Source organism: Anolis sagrei, chromosome 13 (assembly GCF_037176765.1).
Source record: "Anolis sagrei isolate rAnoSag1 chromosome 13, rAnoSag1.mat, whole genome shotgun sequence".
Lineage (NCBI taxonomy): Eukaryota > Metazoa > Chordata > Lepidosauria > Squamata > Dactyloidae > Anolis > Anolis sagrei.
Window position 1 is genome coordinate 2617092 of NC_090033.1, and position 26624 is coordinate 2643715.

At 42.4% G+C, this 26624-nt stretch overlaps 1 protein-coding gene across 3 annotated transcripts in view; it reads left to right on the top strand.

Moving 5' to 3' along the window:
* The window catches only part of ENO1 (enolase 1), a 41206-nt gene that overhangs the window by 341 nt on the left and 14241 nt on the right, over window positions 1–26624 (top strand). Inside the window, exons 2-6 of one of the 3 annotated variants that reach the window (XM_067472973.1) lie at window positions 9558–9714; window positions 10236–10329; window positions 18426–18521; window positions 20868–20926; window positions 25783–25852. In XM_067472973.1, the coding sequence (XP_067329074.1) occupies window positions 9640–9714; window positions 10236–10329; window positions 18426–18521; window positions 20868–20926; window positions 25783–25852 (394 nt within the window). In that variant the 5' untranslated portion in view covers window positions 9558–9639. Of the gene's footprint in view, window positions 1–9557; window positions 9715–10235; window positions 10330–18425; window positions 18522–20867; window positions 20927–22732; window positions 22792–25782; window positions 25853–26624 lie in introns of all 3 variants that reach the window. The other 2 variants (XM_060759012.2, XM_060759014.2) reach the window with 2 other exon arrangements.

Genomic DNA, 26624 nt, shown 5'->3' on the forward strand with positions numbered 1-26624 from the left:
AAAAGGAAGGCCCTAAATAAAGGAGAAGTGAACCTATCATGGGCTGAGAGAGTGTGACTATTTAATGTATTTTTCATATATTTATTTTTCTAATATAATATATATTAATATAAAATGATATATTAGAATCTAATATTATATTTAAGTGCATGTTAACATATGATAGTAATTTAATATTGAATATAAATATTAAATTACTATTATATATATTTATGTTCATATAATATATTATTATATATTTATTTATGTTCATATAATATACTATTATGTATTTATTTATTTATGTAAATAAATAATAACAGTATAATCATGTAGTATGATATAATAATATAATATTAAGTGCATATTTAATATATAATAATAATTTAATATTTTTATTTTTATAATATGATATTATATATTATTATTATAATGTAAAATGATAATATTATATTAGAATATAATAATATAATAAGAAAGTAAATATTTAATATTTAATAGTAATTTAATATTGAATATAAATGCTGTAAATAAATAATTACAGTATAATCATGTAGTATGATATAATAATATAATATTTAAGTGCATATTTAATATATAATAATAATGTAAAGTGATAAATGTTATATTAGAATATAATAATATAATATCTAAGTGCATATTTCATGTATCATAATAATTTAATATTGAATATAAATCCTGTAAATAATTAATTACAGTATAATCATGTAGTATGATATAATAATATAATATTTAAGTGCATATTTAATATATGATAATACTTTAATATTGAATATAAATGCTGTAAATAAATACAATATAGTATAATATATAATATAATACTTAAGTGCATATTTAATATATAACAGTATACTATTTAAGTGCATATTAATATTTTATAATAATTTAACATTGAATATAAATGCTATAAATAAATAATATTCCTATTTGGAGCTAGGGTTGGAATTCTCCAGGCCTAGATAAAAATAATAATAAAACTTTGTTTATTGAACTATTTTATTGATTTATTTTATATTTATATTATATTTTTATTTTTTCCAATGTTTTCCCATGTGGGTTAACAGCAAACATGACCCAATATACTTGAAAACTTAAGCAACTGCAATAAAAAAATATATGAATTTAATAACATGTGTGGCTTGGAAGATAAAAATATTAAAATACATTTAAAGGTATACTTAAAAGTTCACATGCCCTCCAAAATCCCATTCATTGCTCAAGGTCATTTGTGGCTGAGTGAGGATTTGAATCCTGTGCTCCGGAGTCATAGTCCAACACTCATAATCTGATTTCTTGTTACCTAATAAGGGATTATGATGGTTATTTTGCAAGATTTCTTTGGGGGAGGCTTTCCCCTTGCCTTCCTCCGAGGCTGAGAGAGTGTGACTTTGCCCAAGGTCACCCTGGTCTCCCACATCTGAGAAACCGCTCTGCGTTCATTGGTGCCTCTTAGATCTTATCAGGAGAAGCATAATAATAATAATATAATTTTAAGTGCATATTTAATATTCCCATTTGGAGCCAGACTTGGAATTCTCCAGGCCCAGATAATAATTATATAATATCATCAGATAATAATTATATAATACCGTAATGTAATATAATATTATAATATAGTAGGATAATACAATATATTCTAATATAGTATAATAATACTTGAGTGCCTATTTAGTATTCCCATTTGGAGCCAGGCTTGGAATTCTCCAGGCCCAGATAATAATTATATAATATAATATTATTATATAATATGATAATATAATATATTCTGATATATTATAATAATATTTTGAGTGCATATTTAGTATTCCCATGTGGAGCCAGGCTTGGAATTCTCCACGTCCAGATAATAATTATATAATATCATAATGTAATATAATATTATAATATAGTATGTTAATGTAATATATTCGAATATATCATAATATTGGAGTGCATATTTAATATTCCCATTTGGAGCCAGGCTTGGAATTCTCCAGGCCCAGATAATAATTATATAATATCATAATGTAATATAATATTATAATATGATTATTTATTTATTTATTTATTGGCTTTGCTTATATACTATATATAGTGCATATTTAGTATTCCTATTTGGAGTCAGGCTTGGAATTCTCCAGGTCCAGATAATAATGATATAATATGATAATGTAATATAATATTATAATATAGTATGATAATATAATATATTCTAATACAATATAATATTTGAGTCTATATTTAACATTCCTATTTGGAGCCAGGCTTGGAATTCTCCAGGTCCAGATATTATTATTATTATATATGATATTATAATATAATATAATAACATTTCAGTGTATATTTAATATTCCTATTTGGAGCCAGGCTTGGAATTCTCCAGGCCCAGATAATAATAATAATAATATAATAATAATAATAATAATTATTATTATAATAAGATATTACAATATAATATTTAAGTGTATATTTAATATTCCTATTTGGAGCCAGGCTTGGAATTCTCCAGGCCCAGATAATAATTATGTAATATAATATAAGAATATTATAATATGATGATATATTATAATATTTAAGTGCATATTTAATATTCCTATTTGAAGGCAGGCTTGGAATTCTCCAGGTCCAGATAATAATAATAATTATCATTATTATTATTATTATTATTAAATGATATAATATTACAATATAATATAATATTTAAGTGTAGATTTAATATTCCTGTTTGGAGCCAGGCTTGGAATTCTCCAGGTCCAGATAATAATAATAATAATAATAATAATAATTATTATTATTATTATTATTAAATGATATAATATTACAATATAATATAATATTTAAGTGTAGATTTAATATTCCTGTTTGGAGCCAGGCTTGGAATTCTCCAGGTCCAGATAATAATAATAATAATAGTAATTATTATTATTATTATATAATATGATGTTATAATATAATATAATAATATTTAAGTGTATATTTAATTGTCCTATTTGAAGCCAGGCTTGGAATTCTCCAGGTCCAAATAATAATAATTATTATTATTATTATTATTATTATTATTTTATTATATGATAATGTGATATTACAATATAATAATATTTAAGTGTATATTTAATATTCCTATTTGGAGCCAGGCTTGGAATTCTCCAGGTCCAAATAATAATAATAATAATAATTATTATTATTATTATTATATTATATGATATTTCAATATAATATAATAACAATTAAGTGTATATTTAATATTCCTATTTGGAGCCAGGCTTGGAATTCTCCAGGTCCAGATAATAATAATAATAATAATAATTATTATTATTATTATTATTATTATTATAAGATATTACAATATAATATTTAAGTGCATATTTAATATTCCTATTTGAAGCCAGGCTTGGAATTCTCCAGGTCCAGATATTATTATTATTATTATTATTATTAGTTTACTATATGATATGATATGATATTCCAATATAATATAACAATAATTAAGTGCATATTTAATATTCCCATTTGGAGCCAGGCTTGGAATTCTCCAGGTCCAGATAGAAATATTAAATATGCACTTAAATATTATATTGTAATATCATATTATATAATAATAATAGAGTAGTATATAATTTAAAGTGCATATTTAATATTCCCATTTGGAGCCAGACTTGGAATTCTCCAGGCCAAGATAATAAGTATATAATATCATCACATAATAATTATATAATATCATAATGTAATACCATATTATAATATATTAGGATAATATATTCTAATATAGTATAATAATAATTATCTGGACAGGGAGCATTTCAAGCCTGGGTCCAAATAGGTAAAGGTCGCCCCTGACATTAAGTCCAGTCATCTCCAACTCTGGGGTGTGGTGCTCATCTCCATTTCTAAGCCGAAGAGCTGGCATTGTCCGTAGACACCTCCAAGGCCATGTGGCCAGCATGACTGCATGGCGTGCAAATAGGGATATTAAATATACACTTAAATATTGTAATATAACATAATAATAGAATATTATATAATTATTATATGGAGAATTTCAAGCCTGGGTCCAAATAGGAATATTAAATATGCACTTAAGATATTATGCATAGGCTATGCAACATTTCCTTTTTGCACATAGGGTTTGACTTCCAAGTTTGGGCCCAGGGAATCCCTGCAACCCCTTCGGTCAAGTGTCCGGTGGCCTAAAATAGTCGAAACTAAAGACGGTGGGGAGAGGGGAAAAGTGGTCCACAGCAGTCGGGTTAGGAGACACCATGCTTTGCATGCCATAAGCTCCTTCCGTATGAACATGCAGTTGCAGCCATGCGCTGAATACAGGAAGGGAGTTTCCTTCTCAAGGCTGTGATTCACATTACGGCGAATTGCGTCACTAGGATTTATTGCAGCAGAGCAGTGTCCTTGCTGCAGGGTATTCTCAAAAGTTGCTTCCCCTCCCAATACGTGTGTGTGTGTGTGTGTGTGTATACTCCTTTTGTGTGTATACTTCTTTGGCCTGGCAATGTGTTCAGGCCTGCTTGCACCTAAAACATTGCTCATCCTCTAATAATGATTTACGTCCTCGGTTGCAAAGTACACCTTGGTGCTTTTGACCCATTCCCACTCTTGCAACAATATTTGGGAACAAAGTCAATCAGTGAGGGTATCTGCCTAACGTTAGCTTGGCCTTTGTTGCCTGGAGGCACCCTCTGTGGAATAATGTCCAGGGTGGGAGAAAGAACTCTTGCCTGGGAATGTTGCAATTGACCACCTTGATTGGCATTGAATGGCCTTGCAGCTGCAAAGTCAATAAGTGAGGGTATTTGCCTAGGGGTAGCCTGGCCTTTGTTGCCTGGAGGCACCCCCTTTGGAATAATGTTCAGGGTGGGAGAAAGAACTCTTGCCTGCTTGAGGCAAGTGTGAATGTTGTCATTGGCCACCTTGAATGGCCTTGCATCTTCAAACCCTGGCTGCTTCCTGACTTGGTAATCCTTTGTTGGGAGGTGTTAGCTGGCCCTGATTGTTTCCTGTCTGGAATTCCCCTGTTCTAATCAAGACGGCCAATTGCAACATTCACGTTTGCCTCCAACAGACAAGAGTTTTTTCTCCCAAACTGGACATCATTCCACAGATAATTCAACCCCACTTGCCTAGTTTCCAACAGACCCCACAACCTCTGAGGATGCCTGCTATAGGTGTGGGTGAAACGTCAGGAGAGAGTGCTTCTGGAATGTGGCCAGACAGCCCGGAAAGCTCACAGCAACCCATGGGAAGAGTTTATTGAACTGCAAAATCTTTTGTTTTTGCAGGACACCCTGCGATAGTCTTTCCATGAATAACTCAACCACATTAAGTTAGTTTGTGGCAGCCACGAAAAACAAAGTGTCTGGAGGAAGAACAGCTACTTTTCAAAGTAAGGACAGGAAATGACACTTTTAGACCAGAAACAACGTTTCCCCAATGTCGTTACATAGTGTAAAGTGGTTTGAAGGTTGCACTAGGACGCAGACCATGATTCGAACCTCTATTTAGATGTGAAGTCACGCTCTCTCAGCCTCAGAGGAAGGCAATAGCAAGCTAGCACTGGCCAAATTCTGCCAAAATATGTCTTTTTAAAGTGTTGCAAATTGAGAATGACATGCAAGCGTTATAATCCCTGCTTATCCCAGCTTTGAAAAGGTCTTGGCCTTTATTTACCCCCTCTTAGTAGTATCCTACTATTAATGTGCTATGCTCATAATATAATATATTATATATACAGATAATATTACAATGCAATGCAATATAATACTAATAGTAATACAATAATATATATTGTATGTAACCTATAACTTGTAAGCTTTGGGGGTGAATAAATAAATAAATATGATGAAACCTGACAGAGATGGAGCTGTTTGGGGAGAAAATAAGCAATGCCTAAGGAAACGGGGAGGTTTGCAGAAGTCAATAGGTGCATGCAGAGTGGAGGGTGAGTCCTGGCACCTAGGGAAAGAGCTATGGCATTATCTCACTGCAAAGTTCCCTTCTTCCTGAGAGTCCTGGTGAAGCAATGATACATTGCACATTGCAACTGGAGAATTTGCATGCTTATATCTCTCTACACACAAACTTGGAGCTAGGCCCTGAGATTGAATGATCCTGGTTTCAGGGCAAAGTTTTCCAGGGCCAGGGCATTGGTTGGCTGCAAGGAAAGCAAGGCTCGGCCTGGGATTTGGAAGAACACGTGGGAATCGAGAGGGAAGGAGTTGTCGTCTTGCTGAGTCAGAGGGCATTTTGGTGCAAGCCGGAAATGGAGACGGCTTGCTGCAAGCAGGAAATTGCAGGCGGAAATTCCAAAACCGCAGGCGGAGAGAGTCCGTTTTTGCTTCTGAGTCAACCTGCCATGCGCTCTGCAATGTTCGGCCTCATCCATTTTCCCATTTCAAGTGCAAAGACCTGTTGCTTTGCAATGCCCCAGCATTTCGAAATCTCTCTTAGATCTGAAATACTCAATTCTGCATCTGAAAGGAACCTGGTTATTCATTGCCGGCCTCCCATCCAGGGATTCACCGGGGCTGAACCTGCTTAACTTCCAGGATTTGCTTTATTTGAAATATATTTTGGAAGCGGATTGAAGGTTCACATAGGCAAGAGTTCTTTCTCCCACCCTGGACATTATTCCACAGAGGGTGCCTCCAGGCAAAAAAGGCCAGGCTACCTTTATGCAGATACCTTCACTGATTGACTTTGCAGCTGCAAGACCATTCGATGGTAATCAAGGTGGCTTGCCTCAAACAGACAAGCATTCTTTCTCACCCCCTGGACATTATTTCAAAGAGGGTGCCTCCAGACAACAATGGCTAGGCTACCTTTATGCAGATACACTTACTGATTGACTTTGCAGCTGCAAGGCCATTCGATGGTAATCAAGGTGGTCGACTGCAACATTTGCACTTGCCTCAAACAGTCAAGTGTTCTTTCTCCCACCCTAGTCTTTATTCCACAGAGGGTGCCTCCAGGCAACAAAGGCCAGGCTACCTCTATGCAGATGACCTCACTGATTGACTTTTCAGCTGTCTGTGGTGGGAGAACAAACTCTTGTGTGTTGGAGAGTGTGAATGTTGCAGTTGGTCACCTTGATTAGCACTGAATGGCCTTGCAGCTGCAAAGTCAATCAGTGAGGGTATCTGCATAGAGTTGCCTGGGGGCACCCTCTGAGGGCGGGAGAAAGAACTCTTTTGTCTGTTTGAGGCAAGTGTGAAATAGCAGTTGACCACCTTGGTTAGCGTCGAATGGCCTTGCAGCTTCAAAGCCTGGCTACTTCCTGCCTGAGGGAATCCTTTGTTGGGAGGTGCACCTGACCAGCCGCTTTGACATCTTACGAAGCGAAATCCAAAGCAAACAATCTAATCTGTGACTGATACTCACTTTACTTGGCTACAGAAAGAATCCTATGAATGGTTGTTTGTACCCCATATCCTTTAGATTGCACTGAAAACATTCATAAATCCAACAATTGACATTTTCTCCATTGGAAAAAGCAATAAAGGGGTCCCAGTCTTGAAGTTCCTCCTTGATTGGCAGCTGGAATGCAACTAGGAGGGGCTTGAAAAAGAGGGTGAAAAGGGAAACTGGTTGCATTTGTTCGTGCAAAACAGGAAGGAAGGGGCGGGGCTTACGGGGAGGTCGCCACTCAAGGGCATCCGTGGAGCGGCACTAATGCCAGTTGCACAATCTGGACAGTCAGGCTGCAAAATATACTGCATGCTTGAGCTCAGCCAGCTTAGTATTGCATTAAATACCCATCTGGATTTCTTGTGATTGGCGTGCAAATGAATGGGTCACCCAAACCATCTAAAGCAGGGGTCCTCAAACTTTGTAAACAGAGGGCCAGCTCACAATCCCTGGAGAGCCAGATTATAATTTGGAAAAGAAAAACATGAATGAATCCCTATGCACACTGTAGTGCAAAAAACACTTAAAATTGTTCTTCATTTTAATTATTGTACTGTTTTTAACAGATATAAACTTATTAGCATTTCAGTGGGAAGTCTGGGCCTATAATATTGCATGTAATATTATTGATAATATTGCAGTATAGTGCAATATAGTAATGTATAATAGCCTTATTTACTCCCTCTTAGTAGTATGCGACTATTATTGTGCTATGGTAATAATATAATATACTAGCCGTCCCCAGCCCTGCGTTGCTGTGGCCCAATCTGTGTATTGTGTGTGTATATATTTGTTTATATATGTGTGTTTGCATATATGTGTGTGTGTGGGTGTATATCTATGTGTACATGCATATTGTGTATATATATGTGTGCATATGTATGTATGTGTGTGTGTGTATATATGTGTGTATGTGTGTATGTATGTGTGTTTGCATATATATATGTGGGTGTATATATGTGTGTGTATCTATGTGTACATGCATATTGTGTATATATGTGTGCATGTGTATGTATCTGTATATATGTATATGTGTGTGTATGTATATATATGTGTGTATATATTTGTTTATATATGTGTGTTTACATATATATATATTTATGTGGGTGTATATATGTGGATGTATCTATGTGTACATGCATATTGTGTATATGTGCGTGCATGTGTATATATGTATGTATGTGTGCGTGTGTATATGTATATAGGTGTGTGTATATGTATATAGGTGTGTATATTTTTGTTTATATGTGTGTGTTTGCATATATATATATATATGGGTATATATATGTGTGTGTATCTATGTGTACATTCATATTGTGTATATGTGTGTGCATGTGTATGTATGTATGTGTGCATGTGTATATGTATATATGTGTGTATATGTGTAATTTGTGAATATATATATATATACGTGTTTGTGTATGAATATGTGCATGTGCATATTTATATGAGTATGTATATGAGTGTATATGTATGTATGGTGTATTTTGGGGCTTTTTAAGTCTGTTCCACTGGGGTTTTGTGTGTGTGTGTGTTTATGAGTGATGGACACTCGTTGGCCTGATAGGTGTCTTGTGTCCAAATGTGGTGTCAGTTTGTCCAGTGGTTTCTGAGTTATGTTAATCCCACAAACATCACATTTTTATTTATATAGATTGTTTATACCTATAATATTGATCATAATATTATATAATACTAATAATATATTATATGTAATATTATCAATATTGCAGTATAGTACAATATAGTAATATATATGATACTAATATTGTGCTATGCTAATAATATAATATTATCATTACATGAGCGAGAGCCAGGTAAATGACCTTCGAGGGCCGTATTTGGCCCGTGGGCCGTAGTTTGAGAACGCCTGATCTAAAGATTTTGACCTTCATAAGGCTTGGCTTTTCACTTCCATTATATCTACAAGCAGTCCCCGAGCTACAAGCATCCAACTTACATACGACTCCTAGTTAAGAACGGGGGAGAGACAACAGGAAGTGTTTCTAATAATAATAATAATAATAATTTTCCACTTTTCATTACTGCTTCTCGCTTCTTCTCCCGCTCAATTGGCAAGCATAGGTCCGTGGTCCCATGCAGACGTTCTTGTGGACTAGAAGCTTGAAGATTTGTAAACTGGAATCTTTTAATTTTGTCAGGCCAACGGCTCCAAGCCAGTGAGCTCCCGATGTATTAGACTGCCATTCCAATTCTCCTTAGCTTGTGTGTCCTTGGGAAATAATGGGATCTGTAGTTCAACACCTCTGGAGAAAGTCGGTGGCGCCGATACTGAATAGGAACTGGTTTCATGTCGGTGTAAGTAATAATAATAATGATAATGACAATAATATACGTTATTTATATCCCACTCTACCTCCCAGAGTTGACTCCAAGTGGATTACAGGTACATATATGGCAAACATTCAATGTGTTACACAATTGAGAGAGAGAGACAACACACAAACAAAGGCAAAGGCTTCCCTCTTTTCATCTCCGGATTCGGCTGTGCTGGACGTTGAGAGCCAATCGTCCATGGTCGGTTTTTTGCCGGCATCTTTTTCAGGGTGGCTTTTACCTCCCTACCAAAGCGGTACCTATTGATCTACTCACATTATTTTTTGAAAGGCAGAAGCTAGGGCTGACGGCAGGAGCTCACCCCGACCTGGCACTTTGAACTGCCAACCTTCCGGTCAGCAAGATTTTCCGCAACTGGCGGTTTAACCCGCTGTGCTAGCCCGGCCCTTAAGTTGCTTCCCGCACCTTTGATTTGGGTATATCGTTGACTATATGTATTTTGGAAACTTTAACGTCATTCTTCTCTTCCCTTTTTCCTCCAGGCAAACACGATGTCTGTCCTCAAGATCCACGCTCGCGAAATCCTCGACTCCCGTGGAAATCCCACCGTGGAAGTAGACCTCTATACCGGCAAAGGTGAGCCATCTTGGAAAGTTGGTCTGGATGGGCTTCCGATCAGACGATGCCATCGTTGCAGGTGGTGCAGAATGCTGGGATTTGTTGTTATTGCTATTATTTTATTTATTTGTATCCTGTTTTCCCAGTAATGGGATTTAGGGAGACTGCTTGCAGTCTCAGAAACAGCCCTGGCCTTGGGTGAGAGGCTGTCCAGTCACAAGAGGGGAGGTCTTTTGGTGGGAGGTTTCCCTGCCGCAAGACTTCCTCCAGCCTCGCACCCTCTCCCTCGTTCGTGGAGCACCCTGCCATGTGCTGAGCATGCCTGCTCTCCTCTCCCTGCTTGCAGTCTCAGAAACAGCCTTCCCCTTGGCTGAAAAGCTGTTAAATCACAGCAGGGGAGGGCTTTTGGTGGGAGGTTTCCCTGCCGTGAGCCTTCCTCCAGCCTCGCATGCTCTCCTTCGCCGGCGGAGCATGTTGCCATGTGGTGAGCACGCCTGCTCTCCCCTCCCTGCTTGGAATCTCAGAAACAGCCCTGGCCGTGGGTGAGAGACTGTCCAGTCACAGGAGGGTTTTGGTGGGAGGTCTTCCTCCAGCCTCACTCCTTCGCCTGTGGAGCATGCTGCCATGTGCTGAGCATGCCTGCTCTCCTCTCCCTTCTTGGAGTTTCAGAAACAACCTTCCCTTGGCTGAGAAGCTGGTAAATCACAGTGGGGGAAGGGCTTTTGGTGGGAGGTCTCCCTGGCGCAAGCCTTCCTCCAGCCTTGCACGATCTCCTTTGCCCGTGGAGCATGCTGCCATGTGCTGAGTACGCCTGCTCTCCCCTTCCCGCTTGCAGTCTCAGAAACAGCCCTAGCTGTGGGTGAGAGGCTGTCGAGTCATAGCAGTGGAGGGCTTTTGATGTTAGGTTTCCCTGCCGCGAGCCTTCCTCCAGCCTCGCACGCTCTCCCTCGCCCGCGGAGCATGCTGCCATGTGCTGAGCACACCTGCTCTCCCCTCCCTGCTTGCAGTCTCAGAAATAGCCCTGGCCTTGGGTGAGAGGTTGTCCAGTCACAGGAGGGTTTTGGTGGGAGGTCTTCCTCCAGCCTCACTCCTTCGCCTGTGGAGTATGCTGCCATGTGCTGAGCATGCCTGCTCTCCCCTCCCTGCTTGGAATCTCAGAAACAGCCCTGGCCGTGGGTGAGAGGCTGTCCAGTCACAGCGGGCGAGAGCTTTTAATGGGAGGTTTCCCTGCTGCAACCCTCCAGCCTCTCATGCTCTCCCTCGCCCGCGGAGCATGCTGCCATGTGCTGAGCACACCTGCTTTCCCCTCCCTGCTTGGAATCTCAGAAACAGCCCTGGCCGTGGGTGAGAGACTGTCCAGTCACAGCGGGCGAGAGCTTTTAATGGGAGGTTTCCCTGCTGCAACCCTCCAGCCTCTCATGCTCTCCTTCGCCTGTGGAGCATGCTGCCATGTGCTGAGCATGCCTGCTCTCCCCTCCCTGCTTGGAATCTCAGAAACAGCCCTGGCCTTGGTTGAGAGGCTGTCCAATCACAGCAGAGGAGGGATTTTGGTGGGAGAAAACAGAAAAGAAGGACAGATGGAGAGATCTTCAGCCTTTTCTGCCAAAGTGGTTCGTAAGACCATCAGAAATAGATTTTCGGATGGTCATCTGAAACCCCCTCGCAGCCCCCACCAGGGTCCCGGTCCCGGAGAAACTCAATTTTTAGGAAATTGGTAGTCCACAAATGCTAAAACAAAGCCTTACTGGTGCATGGGATGCCATTCCTCTTTTTATCATTACTGTAAAGAGATGCTGGTAATAGTTGGCGCAGCAGCTGCGCATGGGAGCCGTGTGCGTGAGAACACGGGAGTGGGAGGGTGTTAGGCCCAGTGGGGGAGTGCGACTGCCTCATATCCGTGGAGCGCGCAGCAACCCAAAGCTCAGCCGATAAAAATAAACATGCCCAGCTGCCTCGAGCACCAGGCGGCCTGCAATCGAGAGGCACTGCAGCCATTTGCTTCTGCTTTTTGCATTCTTGGTGGCCGTGCCCAGCAATCCGATCCGCTGGAACATGCTGAGAAGGCAGGGAGCTTACCGTGTGGAAGGGAGGCCATTGGAAGCTGGCCAAGGAATGAAAATCGAGTTCTTGCAGAAAGGAAAGTCTGTGAAAGTGTAACTGGTTGGATTCAGCGTCTCTTCATCCTAGCTTTTATTTATTACTGGGTTCAAAGAGATAACCAGGTATATCAGTCTAACAACCGAGAAACCTAATTGGCCTGGCAGGAATACTTCAGGAAACTCAGGGCAGATTACGATGCACATATATATGGCAAACATTCAATGCCATAGACACACGACATATATAGACAGATAGAATCATAGAATCAAAGAGTTGGAAGAGACCTCATGGGCCATCCAGTCCAACCCCCTGCCAAGAAGCAGGAATATTGCATTCAAATCACCCCTGACAAATGGCCATCCAGCCTCTGCTTAAAAGCTTCCAAAGAAGGAGCCTCCACCACACTCCGGGGCAGAGAGTTCCACTGCTGAACGGCTCTCACAGTCAGGAAGTTCTGCCTAATGTTCAGATGGAATCTCCTCTCTTGTAGTTTGAAGCCATTGTTCCCTTGCGTCCTAGTCTCCAAGGAAGCAGAAAACAAGCTTGCTCCCTCCTCCCTGTGGCTTCCTCTCACATATTTATACATGGCTATCATATCTCCTCTCAGCCTTCTCAGATGCACAGAGGCTATTTAACATTCCAGCTTCATGAGGGTATGCTTGAATTCTGGCCACCAGGGGAGCTGTCGCTTCACTTGGGACACCGATGGAGTACTTTCTCATTCTTTTACACACTGCTGGAGATTTTTTAGTTAAATTAGCCTCTTCGCATAAAACGATACCTAAATTTTCTACTGTTTTTTTGGCAAAGGTCGACAGCAAGCTAGACAAATGGTTGGGAGCTTACTGTGGCCCGGGCTGTCTTCGAACTGGTGACCTTTCGGTCAGTAGTGGTTTTCATGCTGCTGACTCCCAACCAGAGCAATACGTAAATTTCCTACTGTCTTTCGGGTTGCAAAGGTTGACAGCAAGCTAGACAAATGGTCAGGAGCTTACTCCGACTCAGGCTGGGTTTGAACTCGTGTAGTGATTTTAATGCAGCTGACTCCCAACCAGAGCGGTACTTAAATTTCCTACTGTCTTTCGGGTTGCAAAGGTCGACATCAAGCTAGACAAATGGTTGGGAGCTTACTCCAACTCCAACATGAGTCTTCGAACTCATGACCTTTTGGTCAGTAGTGATTTTAATGCAGCTGACTCCCAACCAGAGCGGTACCTAAATTTCCTACTGTCTTTTGGACTGCAAAGGTCGACAGCAAGCTAGACAAATGGTTGGGAGCTTACTCCAACTCCAACATGAGTCTTCGAACTCATGACCTTTTGGTCAGTAGTGATTTTAATGCAGCTGACTCCCAACCAGAGCGGTACCTAAATTTCCTACTGTCTTTTGGACTGCAAAGGTCGACAGCAAGCTAGACAAATGGTCGGGAGCTTACTCCAACCCAGGCTGGCTTCGAACTCAAGTAGTGATTTTAATGCAGCTGACTCCCAACTAGAGCAGTACCTAAATTTCCTACTGTCTTTTAGGTTGCAAAGGTTGACAGCAAGCTAGACAAATGGTTAGGAGCTTACTCCGACCCGGGCTGTCTTCGAACCCGTGTAGTGATTTTAATGCAGCTGATTCCCGACCAAAGCGGTACCTAAATTTCCTACTGTCTTTTAGGTTGCAAAGGTCGATAGCAAGCTAGACAAATGGTTGGGAGCTTACTCCAACTCCAACATGAGTCTTCGAACTCATGACCTTTTGGTCAGTAGTGGTTTTCATGCTGCTGACTTCCAACCAGAGCAATACGTAAATTTCCTACTGTCTTTCAAAGGTCGATAGCAAACTAGACAAATGGTCGGGAGCTTACTCCGACCCAGGCTGCCTTCAAACTCGTGTAGTGATTTTAATGCAGCTGACTCCCAACCAAAGCGGTACCTAAATTTCCTACTGTCTTTCGGGTTGCAAAGGTCAACAGCAAGCTAGACAAATGGTTGGGAGCTTACTCTGACCCGGGCTGTCTTCGAACTCATGTAGTGATTTTAATGCAGCTGACTCCCAACCAGAGTGGTACCTAAATTTCCTACTGTCTTTCAGGTTGCAAAGGTCCACAGCAAGCTAGACAAATGGTCGGGAGCTTACTCCGACCTGGGCTGTCTTCGAACTCATGTAGTGATTTTAATGCAGCTGACTCCCAAGCAGAGCGATACCTAAATTTCCTACTGTTTTTCGGGTTGCAAAGGTCGACAGCAAGCTAGACAAATGGTTGGGAGCTTACTCATGATTTTAATGCGGCTGAATCCCAACCAGCTGTGCCACGGCCCGGTCCAAATTCAACTTGGTTTGCTTCTGATGCAATAAATACCCACAGTTGTCATGAATGCACACGATTAAGTCCTGGACACAGAGAGAAGGCATTGTAAACAAATGAGTTGCTGGCTGTCCCTCGTTTTGTCTCCTCTGTTCGAGTTCCCGTCCATAGTCTTCAGATACAATCTCCATTCAACTTTGGTGGCTGCGTTTTCCCTCCTCGGACAGGAAGCGCCTTCCTCTTTGTAGGCTTCTTTCCTGTTCGGACGGCCTAATGATCGCATTCCTAGGCTTAATTGGGATCCGAGGCATGACTGGTTCGCCATTTCGGCCCTAATTGGGGTTGCCCCTTGCAGAACGAGGCGCTCTTCCCATCGCCTTTGGACGTAACGGGCCTCGTGCCCATTCGGTCATCTCTTGCTCATCTCCGTCCTTTTGTCCCTCTCGGCTCCGTGTCTCATAGCGTTGGACGCCTCCATTGTGCGAAGCAGGAATTTGCCTGGCCCGCTGCCATGTGCTGAGCACGCCTGCTCTCCCCTCCCTACTTGCAGTCTCAGAAACAGCCCTGGCTTACTTGTATCTTTCTATCCCAACCTGGGAGTTGGGACCGTTGGGGAGGTCACCAAAGACCACCAGAAAACACTATTTTCTGTTGGGTCATGGGGGTTTGGCCCAATTTTATCATTGGAGAGCAGGCGTACTCAGCACATGGCAGCATGCTGCGCAGGCGAAGGAGAGCGTGCGAGGCTGGAGAGAGGCACGCATCAGCTATAAATCTCCAAAATTACAACTATTTTTCGCAAACTCCACAAGCCGGACTCTCAGCCAAGGGGAAGGCTGTTTCTGAGATTCCAAATGGGGAGGGGAGAGCAGGCGTTCGGGCGAAGGAGAGTGTGCGAGGCTGGAGGGAGGCTCGCGTCAGCTATAAATCCCCAAAACTACAACTATTTTTCACAAACTCCAAAAGCCAGCCTCTCAGCCAAGGGGAGAGCTGTTTCTGAGACTCCAAACAGGGAGGGGAGAGCAGGCGTGCGGGCGAAGGAGAGCGTGCGAGGCTGGAGGGAGGCTCCCGTCAGCTATAAATCCCCAAAACTACAACTATTTTTCACAAACTCCAAAAGCCAGCCTCTCAGCCAAAGGGAGAGCTGTTTCTGAGACTCCAAACAGGGAGGGGAGAGCAGGCGTGCGGGCGAAGGAGAGCGTGCGAGGCTGGAGGGAGGCTCGCGTCAGCTATAAATCCCCAAAACTACAACTATTTTCACAAACTCCAAAAGCCAGCCTCTCAGCCAAAGGGAGAGCTGTTTCTGAGACTCCAAACGGAGAGGGGAGAGCAGGCGTGCGGGCGAAGGAGAGCGTGCGAGGCTGGAGGGAGGCTCGCGTCAGCTATAAATCCCCAAAACTACAACTATTTTTCACAAACTCCAAAAGCCAGCCTCTCAGCCAAAGGGAGAGCTGTTTCTGAGACTCCAAACGGGGAGGGGAGAGCAGGCGTGCAGGCGAGGGAGAGCGTGCGAGGCTGGAGAGAGGCTCGCGTCAGCTATAAATCCCCAAAACTACAACTATTTTTCACAAACTCCAAAAGCCAGCCTCTCAGCCAAGGGGAGAGCTGTTTCTGAGACTCCAAACAGGGAGGGGAGAGCAGGCGTGCGGGCGAAGGAGAGCGTGCGAGGCTGGAGGGAGGCTCGCGTCAGCTATAAATCCCCAAAACTACAACTATTTTTCACAAACTCCAAAAGCCAGCCTCTCAGCCAAAGGGAGAGCTGTTTCTGAGACTCCAAACGGGGAGGGGAGAGCAGGCGTGCAGGCGAGGGAGAGCGTGCGAGGCTGGAGGGAGGCTCGCGTCAGCTATAAATCCCCAAAACTACAACTATTTTTCACAAACTCCAAAAGCCAGCCTCTCAGCCAAGGGGAGAGCTGTTTCTGAGACTCCAAACAGGGAGGGGAGAGCAGGCGTGCGGGCGAAGGAGAGCGTGCGAGGCTGGAGGGAGGCTCCCGTCAGCTATAAATCCCCAAAACTACAACTATTTTTCACAAACTCCAAAAGCCGGCCTCTCAGTCAAAGGGAGAGCTGTTTCTGAGACTCCAAACGGGGAGGGGAGAGCAGGCGAGGGAGAGCGTGCGAGGCTGGAGGGAGGCTCGCGTCAGCTATAAATCCCCAAAACTACAACTATTTTTCACAAACTCCAAAAGCCAGCCTCTCAGCCAAGGGGAGAGCTGTTTCTGAGACTCCAAACAGGGAGGGGAGAGCAGGCGTGCGGGCGAAGGAGAGCGTGCGAGGCTGGAGGGAGGCTCCCGTCAGCTATAAATCCCCAAAACTACAACTATTTTTCACAAACTCCAAAAGCCGGCCTCTCAGTCAAAGGGAGAGCTGTTTCTGAGACTCCAAACGGGGAGGGGAGAGCAGGCGTGCGGGCAAGGGAGAGTTTGTGAGGCTGGAGGGAGGCTCGCGCCAGCTATAAATCCCCAAAACTGCAACTACTTTCCGCAAACTCCAAAAGCCGGCCTCTCAGCCAAGGGGAGGGCTGTTTCTGAGACTCCAAACGAGGAGGGGAGAGCAGGCGTGCGTGCGAGGGAGAGCACGTGAAGCTGGAAGGAGACTTGCATCAGCTATAAATCCCTAAAACTACAATTATTTTCCGTAAACTCCAAAAGCCCTCCTCTGCTATGATTGGCCGGCCTCCTCTGCCAAGGGGAGAGCTGTTTCTGAGACTCCAAGAAGGGAAGGGAGAGCAGGCATGCTCAGCACATGGTACAGTACTCACATCAACACAATCCTCATAAACCCATAAACAGCTTGCATTCTCTAATAAATCTCCTTTGGGGTGACACCTTCTGCACTGAATGACTTCACGTTTCTCAAGTCGTATTGACCGACCATCTGTGCAGGGTTCCATACTTTGCACTTTAACAACACAACCATTCAATGCTAAGGTTTCCCGCTAAAATGGAACTGTAGAGGAGAGTCTTCTGAACAAGCCAGTACTTGCCGCATACCAGTACTGCCATCGGTTGAGGAGTTATGAAGGTGGAGGCATTACTTTTCCTGCTAAGGCTTCCTGCCAAAATGGAACTGTAGAGGAGAGTCTACTGAACAAGCCAGTACCTGCCGCATACCAGTACCTGCCATCTGTTGAGGAGTTATGAATATGGAGGCATTACTTTTCACTTTAACAACACAACCGTTCAATGCTAAGGCTTCCCGCCAAAATGGAACTGTAGAGGAGAGTCTACTGAACAAGCCAGTACCTGCCACATACCAGTACTGCTATCTGTTGAGGAGTTACGAAGGTGGAGGCATTACTTTTCACTTTAACAACACAACCGTTCAATGCTAAGGCTTCCCGCCAAAACGGAACTGTAGAGGAGAGTCTTCTGAACAAGCCAGTACCTGCTGCATAGTAGGGCTGCCATCTGTTGAGGAGTTACGAAGGTGGAGGCATTACTTTTTCTGCTAAGGCTTCCTGCCAAAATGGAACTGTAGAGGAGAATCTACTAAACAAGCCAGTACCTGCCGCATACCAGTACTGCCATCTGTTGAGGAATTACGAAGGTGGAGGCATTACTTTTCCTGCTAAAGCTTCCTGCCAAAATGGAACTGTAGAGGAGAGTCTACTGAACAAGCCAGTACCATTACTTTTCATTCTACGAATGAATAAATATTTTGCCTGCTTGCATTCGTTCTCTATCATTGATTAATTCCTTTTCTTTGAATCCCTATTTAGGTCTCTTCCGGGCGGCTGTTCCATCTGGGGCTTCGACCGGGATATATGAAGCCCTGGAGCTCCGCGACAACGACAAGACTCGCTTCCTGGGGAAAGGTAAAGAAGACCTTCCGGACGGGGAGATCGGACTGTTCTCTTTTTCCTTGGCATCTGTCTCGGCTGGCGGTTGGCTGCTCTTCCTGCAAATTCCCCTTCCTCTGCTTTTGTGACTCAATTCCCCCAAAGTACCCTGTTTCCCCGAAAATAAGACATCCCCTGAAAATAAGACCTAGTCCAGGTTTTGCTGAATTGCTAAGTAAGGCCTCCCCTGAAAGTAAGACCTAGCAAAGTTTTTGGAGCTCCCCCTGGTGGCTTGAAGCTGCAACATCACCCCTGTGCTCTCCCATACTATTGTGCATGGGTGGGAATCCGCTCCTGGTTTTAGTCCAAACTTCAAAGTCTGGATTTAGTCCAAACTTTAAGAAGAAATCCAGACTTTAAAGTTGACTATGACATGGCAGTCAGTAGGAACGTTGGCTGTTTTGCTCTCCTAGGCATTATTTTCGTGCCATTTAAAGAGTCTTTAATGTTGAATTTGTGCATGCATTTTTCAATTTTTTTTTTAACCAATTGATTTACTGCTGCTTCCACCTCTGTCCTCCATTCTGTGCTCGCATGTAATGCATTTGCTTTTGAATCACATGCAAGCGATAGGGTGAGTTTGGGCAAAATGCAGCCTATGGGGTGCATGTGACTCCTCACCCCCACTTTTGCAACTTGGCAATCCCCTAAAGCCCCCTATATATCTATTTTTTTTAAAATTGTGCAATTAATTAATTTTATTTATTTATTCACAGCAGTAATATATCTATTTTTTAAATGGTGCAATTAATTTTATTTATTTATTTACAATATTAACAACAACAATAATAATATATCTTTTTTTTAAATGGTGCAATTAATTTTATTTATTTTTTTACAATAATAATAACAACTCGGGGCAGCTAACATGAGGCCAAGCCCAACAATTACAATAAAGCAATTCTGGCCACGGAGGAGGCTGTCATTCTATCCACCATGTCACACTGAGGCCTTTCTCTCACTGAGGCCTTCACGCTGAGAGCTCTCTCAAACTGATGCCTCTCTCACAACTAATACTAAGGGCTACCTCACACTGAGGCCTTTCTCTCACTGAGAGGTCTCTCAAACTGATGCCTCTCACACTGAGGTGAACTAACACTGAGGGCTACCTCACACTGAGGCCTTTCTCTCACTGAGAGCTCTCTCAAACTGATGCCTCTCACACTGAGGTGAACTAACACTGAGGGCTACCTCACACTGAGGCCTTTCTCTCACTGAGGCCTTCACACTGAGAGCTCTCTCAAACTGATGCCTCTCTCACACTGAGGCCTTTCTCTCACTGACGCCTTCACACTGAGAGCTGTCTCAAACTGATGCCTCTCTCACACTGAAGCGAACTAACACTGAGGGCTGCCTCACACTGAGGCCTTTCTCCCAAAGGCCTTCTCACACTAAGAGCTCTCTCAGATTGATGCCTCTTTCACACTGAGGTGAACTAACACTGAGGGCTATCTTACACTGAGGCCCTTCTCTCACTGAGGCCTTCACACTGAGAGCTCTCTCAAACTGACGCCTCTCTCACACTGAGGCGAACTAACAGTGAGGCCCTTCTCCCACAGAGACCTCTTACAAACTGAGGTCTACTAAGCTATAGGCACACCTGCTTATATAGAACTGCAGATTTCGCCGAGTCTTTGCATCCATTTAACCCTTTCACTGCTTGACACATTTTTGTAATTAAAAATACTGAGTTAATTTGTAATATTTCTGACAATTACTACTTGTCTTCCCTTAACAGCAGTCAAATCTGCAAGCGTGATTTTGGTATTTTATGGACACGAATATTTCTGATGCACAAATAGGCAAACATTCAATGCCTCTAATATAGTGGAATAACGATGACATACAAATACACAGACAAAGGCAAAGGCTTCCCCTTTCATTTCCGGCTCCTGGAGGCTGTGCTCAACTCTGGCCATGGGGAAGTGCTCTTTCTCCATTTCCAAGCTGAGGACCCTGTTGTTCGTAGACTCCTCCTGGTCATGTTGGGCTGCATGGGTGCCTTAGGAAGCCCTAAAGCTGCCCATGCGCCTTGGTTTGATGTCCGTTGTGGTTCAAGCTTCCTACACCTCACTTAAAGCAAACCATAGTTTGGTACGATGTGTAGAATCAGTCGATATCTGCACCTTTCTGCTTTCAGTGATGGAACCTCCTCCTGGAAGGATCCTCTGAACCACTTGCATATGTTTATATGTCCTTTCCCTTCCTTGCATGACCTGCTTTCGTCTTCTCTTGTGGGCGTTCATCTCTCCCCTTTTTTCCCCTTTCTCTTTCTCTCTCTCTTTTCCTCCCGTCTTCCTTCCTCCACTTGGTCCCGATCAGGTGTTTCCCGAGCCGTTAAGTATGTAAATGAATTCCTGGCGCCGGCGTTGTGCACTCAGGTAACTCGCGGTGCCGCTCAAGACGGGCGCCCGCTCCTCTGTTGCATGGCCTTTCGAACTAACTTTGGGGCAGGCATTCTTAGACGATGGCTCCTTCCCATGACCTTTTATGGGTCATTCAATGCTTGTATATACACACGGTGAGGCCTTCTCTCACAGACTAAGGGCTACCTCACACTGAGGCCTTCTCTCACAGACTAAGGGTTACCTGACACTGAGGCCTTATCTCACAGACTAAGGGTTACCTGACACTGAGGCCTTATCTCACAGACTAAGGGCTACTTCACACTGAGGCCTTCTCTCACAGACTAAGGGTTACCTGACACTGAGGCCTTATCTCACAGACTAAGGGCTACCTCACACTGTGAGGCCTTCTCTCACAGACTAAGGGCTACCTCACACTGAGGCGTCTCTCACAGACTAAGGGCTACCTCACACTGAGGCCTTCTCTCACAGATTAAGGCCTACCTCACACTGAGGCCTTCTCTCACAGATTAAGGCCTACCTCACACTGAGGCGTCTCTCACAGATTAAGGCCTACCTCACACTGGGAGGCCTTCTCTCACAGACTAAGGGCTACCTTACACTGAAGCCTTATCTCACAGTCTAAGAGCTACCTCACTGTGAAGCCTTTTTTCACAGACTAAGGCCTACATCACACTGGGAGGCCTTCTCTCACAGACTAAGGTCTACCTCACACAGTGAGGCCTTCTCTCACAGACTAAGGGCTAACTCACACTGAGGCCTTCTCTCGCAGACTAAGGTCTACCTCACATGGTGAGGCCTTATCTCACAGACTAAGGACTACCTCACACTGTGAGGCCTTCTCTCATAGACTAAGGGCTACGTCACACATGGTGAGGCCTTCTCTCACAGACTAAAGGCTACCTCACACAGTGAGGTCTTCTCTCACAGAGTAAGTGTTACCTCAAACGGTGAGGCCTACTTTCACAGACTAAGGCCTACCTCACACTGGGAGGCCTTCTCTCACAGATTAAGGCCTACCTCACACTTGGAGGCCTTTCACAGACTAAAGGCTACCTCACATTGGGAGGCCTCCTCTCACAGACTAAGGGCTACCCCACACTGAGGCCTTCTCTAACATACTAAGGGCTACCTCACATGGTGAGGCCTTATCTCACAGACTAAGGGCTACTTCACATGGTGAGGACTTCTCTCACAGACTAAGGCCTACCTCACACTGAGGCCTTCTCTCACAGACTAAGGCCTACCTCACACTGGGAGGCCTTTCACAGACTAAGGCCTACCTCACACTGGAAGGCCTTCTCTCACCGGCTAAGACCTACCTCACTGTGAGGAACTAACTTTGGGACAGGCATTCTTAGACAATGGCTCCTTTCCACAACCTTTTATGAGAAATTTAAAATGGTTGTTCTTTGTCCGTGTGAATAAACCTCTTCAGCACTTCATGAAGGTCTGCTTCTCTCATCTTCTCTCTGAACATCTGCATAGCTCAAGCCTGAACAAAAATGTAACCGTGTCCAAAAGTCCCAGGCTCAGCATTGCCCAACCAATCAGTTTCATGCATTTTATTTTACAGTCGACACACACACGCACACATACTGATTCCTTGCATGCTCCAAGAGAGAGCACTTTCAATGCAAACAACAATGGATCTACACCAAATTTGGCGCGCATACCCAATGCGCAGAAGGAAACAACCATGTTTCAAGGGCTAGGTGACCGGGGATCTCCATTGCACTTCGGTCCGATCGCCTATTAATGCCTGCTTTGGTCATTTTTGTGTGGGTTGGATCAGTGATTTGATGTGCTTGTTCCTTCCAGGTGTCTCAAAAGCAGTTGAGCACATCAATAAAACTATTGCGCCTGCACTGGTTAACAAGGTAGGAGCATTCCTTATTTCGCTAACCCTTTAGTGCGAGCATCACTCGCTGTCGCTTTTTAAGATCGGCGGCATGGCAAAAAAAGTTCCGCGTAGGTTAGAAGCTTTATTGTTTTGAGTCGGGTGCATGCACGAGAAATGCAAAATATTGCGCGTTGGAACATGCATCTTGGAGAGTCCTGCTGGAATGAGGCTATCGTGCAAAAATAGGAACCTGCGACTCAAAAACTGCATGCCGTCTTGATGTCTCAACCTTATATTTGAGCTAAAGACTGATATGAATGTTCTTTGTCCGTGTGAATGAACCCCTTCAGCACTTCATGAAGCAAGAGCACGCTCCAAACTCTGCTTCTCCCGTCTTCTCTCTGAACATCTGCATAGCTCAAGCCTGAACAAAAATGTAACAGTGTCCAAAAGTCCCAGGCTCAGCATTGCCTGCATTTTATGTTACAGTTGATACACACAAATACTGATTCCTTGCATGCTCTTAGATGTAACCTTACTTAGGTGTTACCAAAAGACTGATATGAATAAGTCGATAGTATAACTGGTCCTATGAAAATAGTTTAGTCATAATAATACTCTGCTTTGGAACCGCAACAGTCAGTCCATTGCAAATATATTGCTAATCTTAAAAAATGAAAAATTATGAGCTTAAAAAACAGAAATAGTAATAATAAAAATTAATAATAATAATAATAATAATAATAATACACATGTACTCAAGTATAAGCTGATTTTTTTAGGCTGAAAAAGCCCCCCTTGGCTTATTCTTGAGTCAAGGTTATTTATTATTTTACTGGGTTATTATTACTACTACTATATTTATTTTATTATTATCATCATATTTACATTATTTTACTCTATTATTGTTTTTATTACATTTATTGTTTTCATCTATTATTATTACATTTATTATTTTACTCTATTTTTATTGCATTTCTTATTTTACTCTATTAGTATTACATTTATTTCACTCTATTGCTGTTATTACATTTCCATTATTTTACTACATTATTATTATTGCATTTATTATTTTACTCTATTTTTATTGCATTTATTATTTTACTCTTAATTATTATCACATTTATTATTTCACTATTATTGTTGTTATTACATTTCCATTATTTTACTACATTATTATTATTACATTATTATTACATTTATTATTTTACTCTATTATTATTACATTTATTATTTTGCTCTATTTGTTATTATTACATTTATTTCACTCTATTATTGCTGTTATTACATTTCCATTATTTTACTCCATTATTATTATTACATTACTATTATTACATTTATTATTTTACTTTATTCGTTATTATTGCATTTCTTACTTTACTCTATTATCACATTTAATATTTTACTCTGTTATTATCACATTTATTATTTTACTGTTATTATTACATTTATTTCACTCTATTATTGCTATTATTACATTTCCATTATTTTACTCCATTATTATTATTATTATTATTATTATTATTACATTGTTATTATTACATTTATTATGAGGCCTTCTCTCACAGATTAAGGCCTACCTCACACTGAGGACTTCTCTCACAAAGGCCTACCTCACACTGAGGACTTCTCACAGACTAAGGCCTACTTCACACTGTGAGGCCTTTTCTCACAGTATAAGGCCTACCTCACATTGAGGCCTTCTCTCACAGGCTAAAGCCTACCTCACACAATGAGGCTTTCTCTCACAGACTAAGGCCTAGCTCACACTGTGAGATCTTCTCTCACAGATTAAGGCTAACCTCACACTGTGAGGCCTTTTCTCACAGTCTAAGGCCTACCTCACACTGTGAGATCTTCTCTCATAGATTAAGGCTAACCTCACACTGTGAGGCCTTTTCTCACAATCTAAGGCCTACCTCACACTGAGGCCTTCCTTCACAGACTAAGGCCTAGCTCACACTGTGAGATCTTCTCTCACAAATTAAGGCTAACCTCACACTGTGAGGCCTTTTCTCACAGTCTACCTCACACTGTGAGATCTTCTCTCACAGATTAAGGCTAACCTCACACTGTGAGGCCTTTTCTCACAGTCTAAGGCCTACCTCACATTGAGGCCTTCCTTCACAGACTAAGGCCTAGCTCACACTGTGAGATCTTCTCTCACAGATTAAGGCTAACCTCACACTGTGAGGCCTTCCTTCACAGTCTAAGGCCTAGCTCACACTGTGAGATCTTCTCTCACAGATTAAGGCTAACCTCACACTGTGAGGCCTTTTCTCACAGTCTAAGGCCTACCTCACACTGTGAGATCTTCTCTCACAGATTAAGGCTAACCTCACACTGTGAGGCCTTTTTCACAGTCTAAGGCCTACCTCACACTGAGGCCTTCCTTCACAGACTAAGGGCTAGCTCACACTGTGAGGCCTTCTCTCACAGACTAAGGCCTACCTCACACTGAAGCCTTCTCTCACGGACTAAGGCCTACCTCACACTATGAGGCCTTCTGTCACAGACTAATGCCTATCTCACACTGAGGCCTTCTCACAGACCGAGGCCTTTCTCCCACTGAGGTTTACCTCAGACTGACAGCGACTATGCTACAGGCACACCTGCTTATATAGAACGGCCTATTTTGCTGAGTCATGGCATCCATTTAACCCTTTCAGTGCTTGACTCACATTTTTTTGTCATTAAAAATACCTAGTTAATTTTTAATACTTCTGACAATTACTACTTGTCAGTTACTTACAGAAGTCAAATCTGCAAGAGTGTTTTTGGTATTTTACGGACACTAGGACAAACAACGGGCTAACCTGTAGATAAGAGAAAATTACCGCATATACTTGAGTATAAGCCGGGTTTTTCAGCCCTTTTTTTAATACTGAAAAAGCCTCTTTTGCCTTATATTCGAGTCAAGGTTATCTATTATTTTATTCTATTGTTGTGATTCTTACATTTATTATTTTACTCTATTTATTATTTTGCCTTCTCGCTCTCATTGTGGCAATTCCCCTTTCCCCTGCAGAACATTAGCGTTGTGGAGCAAGAAAAGATAGACAAGCTGCTGCTGGAGATGGACGGGTCTGAGAACAAGTGTAAGTCAAGTAGTAATTAAATACACATCTTAAAGACCACTTGGATGCCCTGGAGCAAGATACAAACAGTCCCTTTTCGGTTGCAAGCTCTTTTTCTATTGCATTTCACTGTTTATATTTTGCTACTAGCTGTGTTCTCCACGTGTTGCTGTGGCCAACCTTCCTTTCTCCCTCCCTCCCTCCCTTCCCTTCCCTTCACTTTGTTCCTTTTCTCTTTCCTTCCCTCCTTCCTTCCCTCCCTCCCTCTTTCCTTCCTTCCCTTTTTTCTTTTCTTCTCTCCTTCTTTCCTTCCCTCTCTTCCTCTTTCCTTCCCTTTTTCTTTCCTTCTCTCTTTCCTTCCTTCCTTCCTTCCCTCCCTTTTGTCTTTCCTTCTCTCCTTCCTTCCTTCTTCCCTTCCCTTCCTCCCTCCCTCTTCCCTTCGTTCCTTTTTTCTTTCCTTCTCTCCTTCCCTCCCTCCCTCTTTCCTTCCTTCCCTTTTTTCTTTTCTCTTCTCCTTCCTTCCCTCCCTCTTTCCTTCCCCCTTTTCTTTCCTTTTCTCTTTCCTTCCTTCCCTTTTTCTTTTTTCTTCTCTCCCTTCTTTTCTTCCTTCCTTCATTCCCTCCCTCTTTCGTTCCTTCCTTCCTTACCTTTTTTCTCTCCTTCACTCCTTCCTTCTTCCCTTCCCTCCCTCCCTCCCTCTTCCCTTCATTCCTTTTTTCTTTCCTTCTCTCTTTCCCTCCCTCCCTCTTTCCTTCCTTCCCTTTTTTCTTTCCTTCTCTCCTTCCCTCCCTCC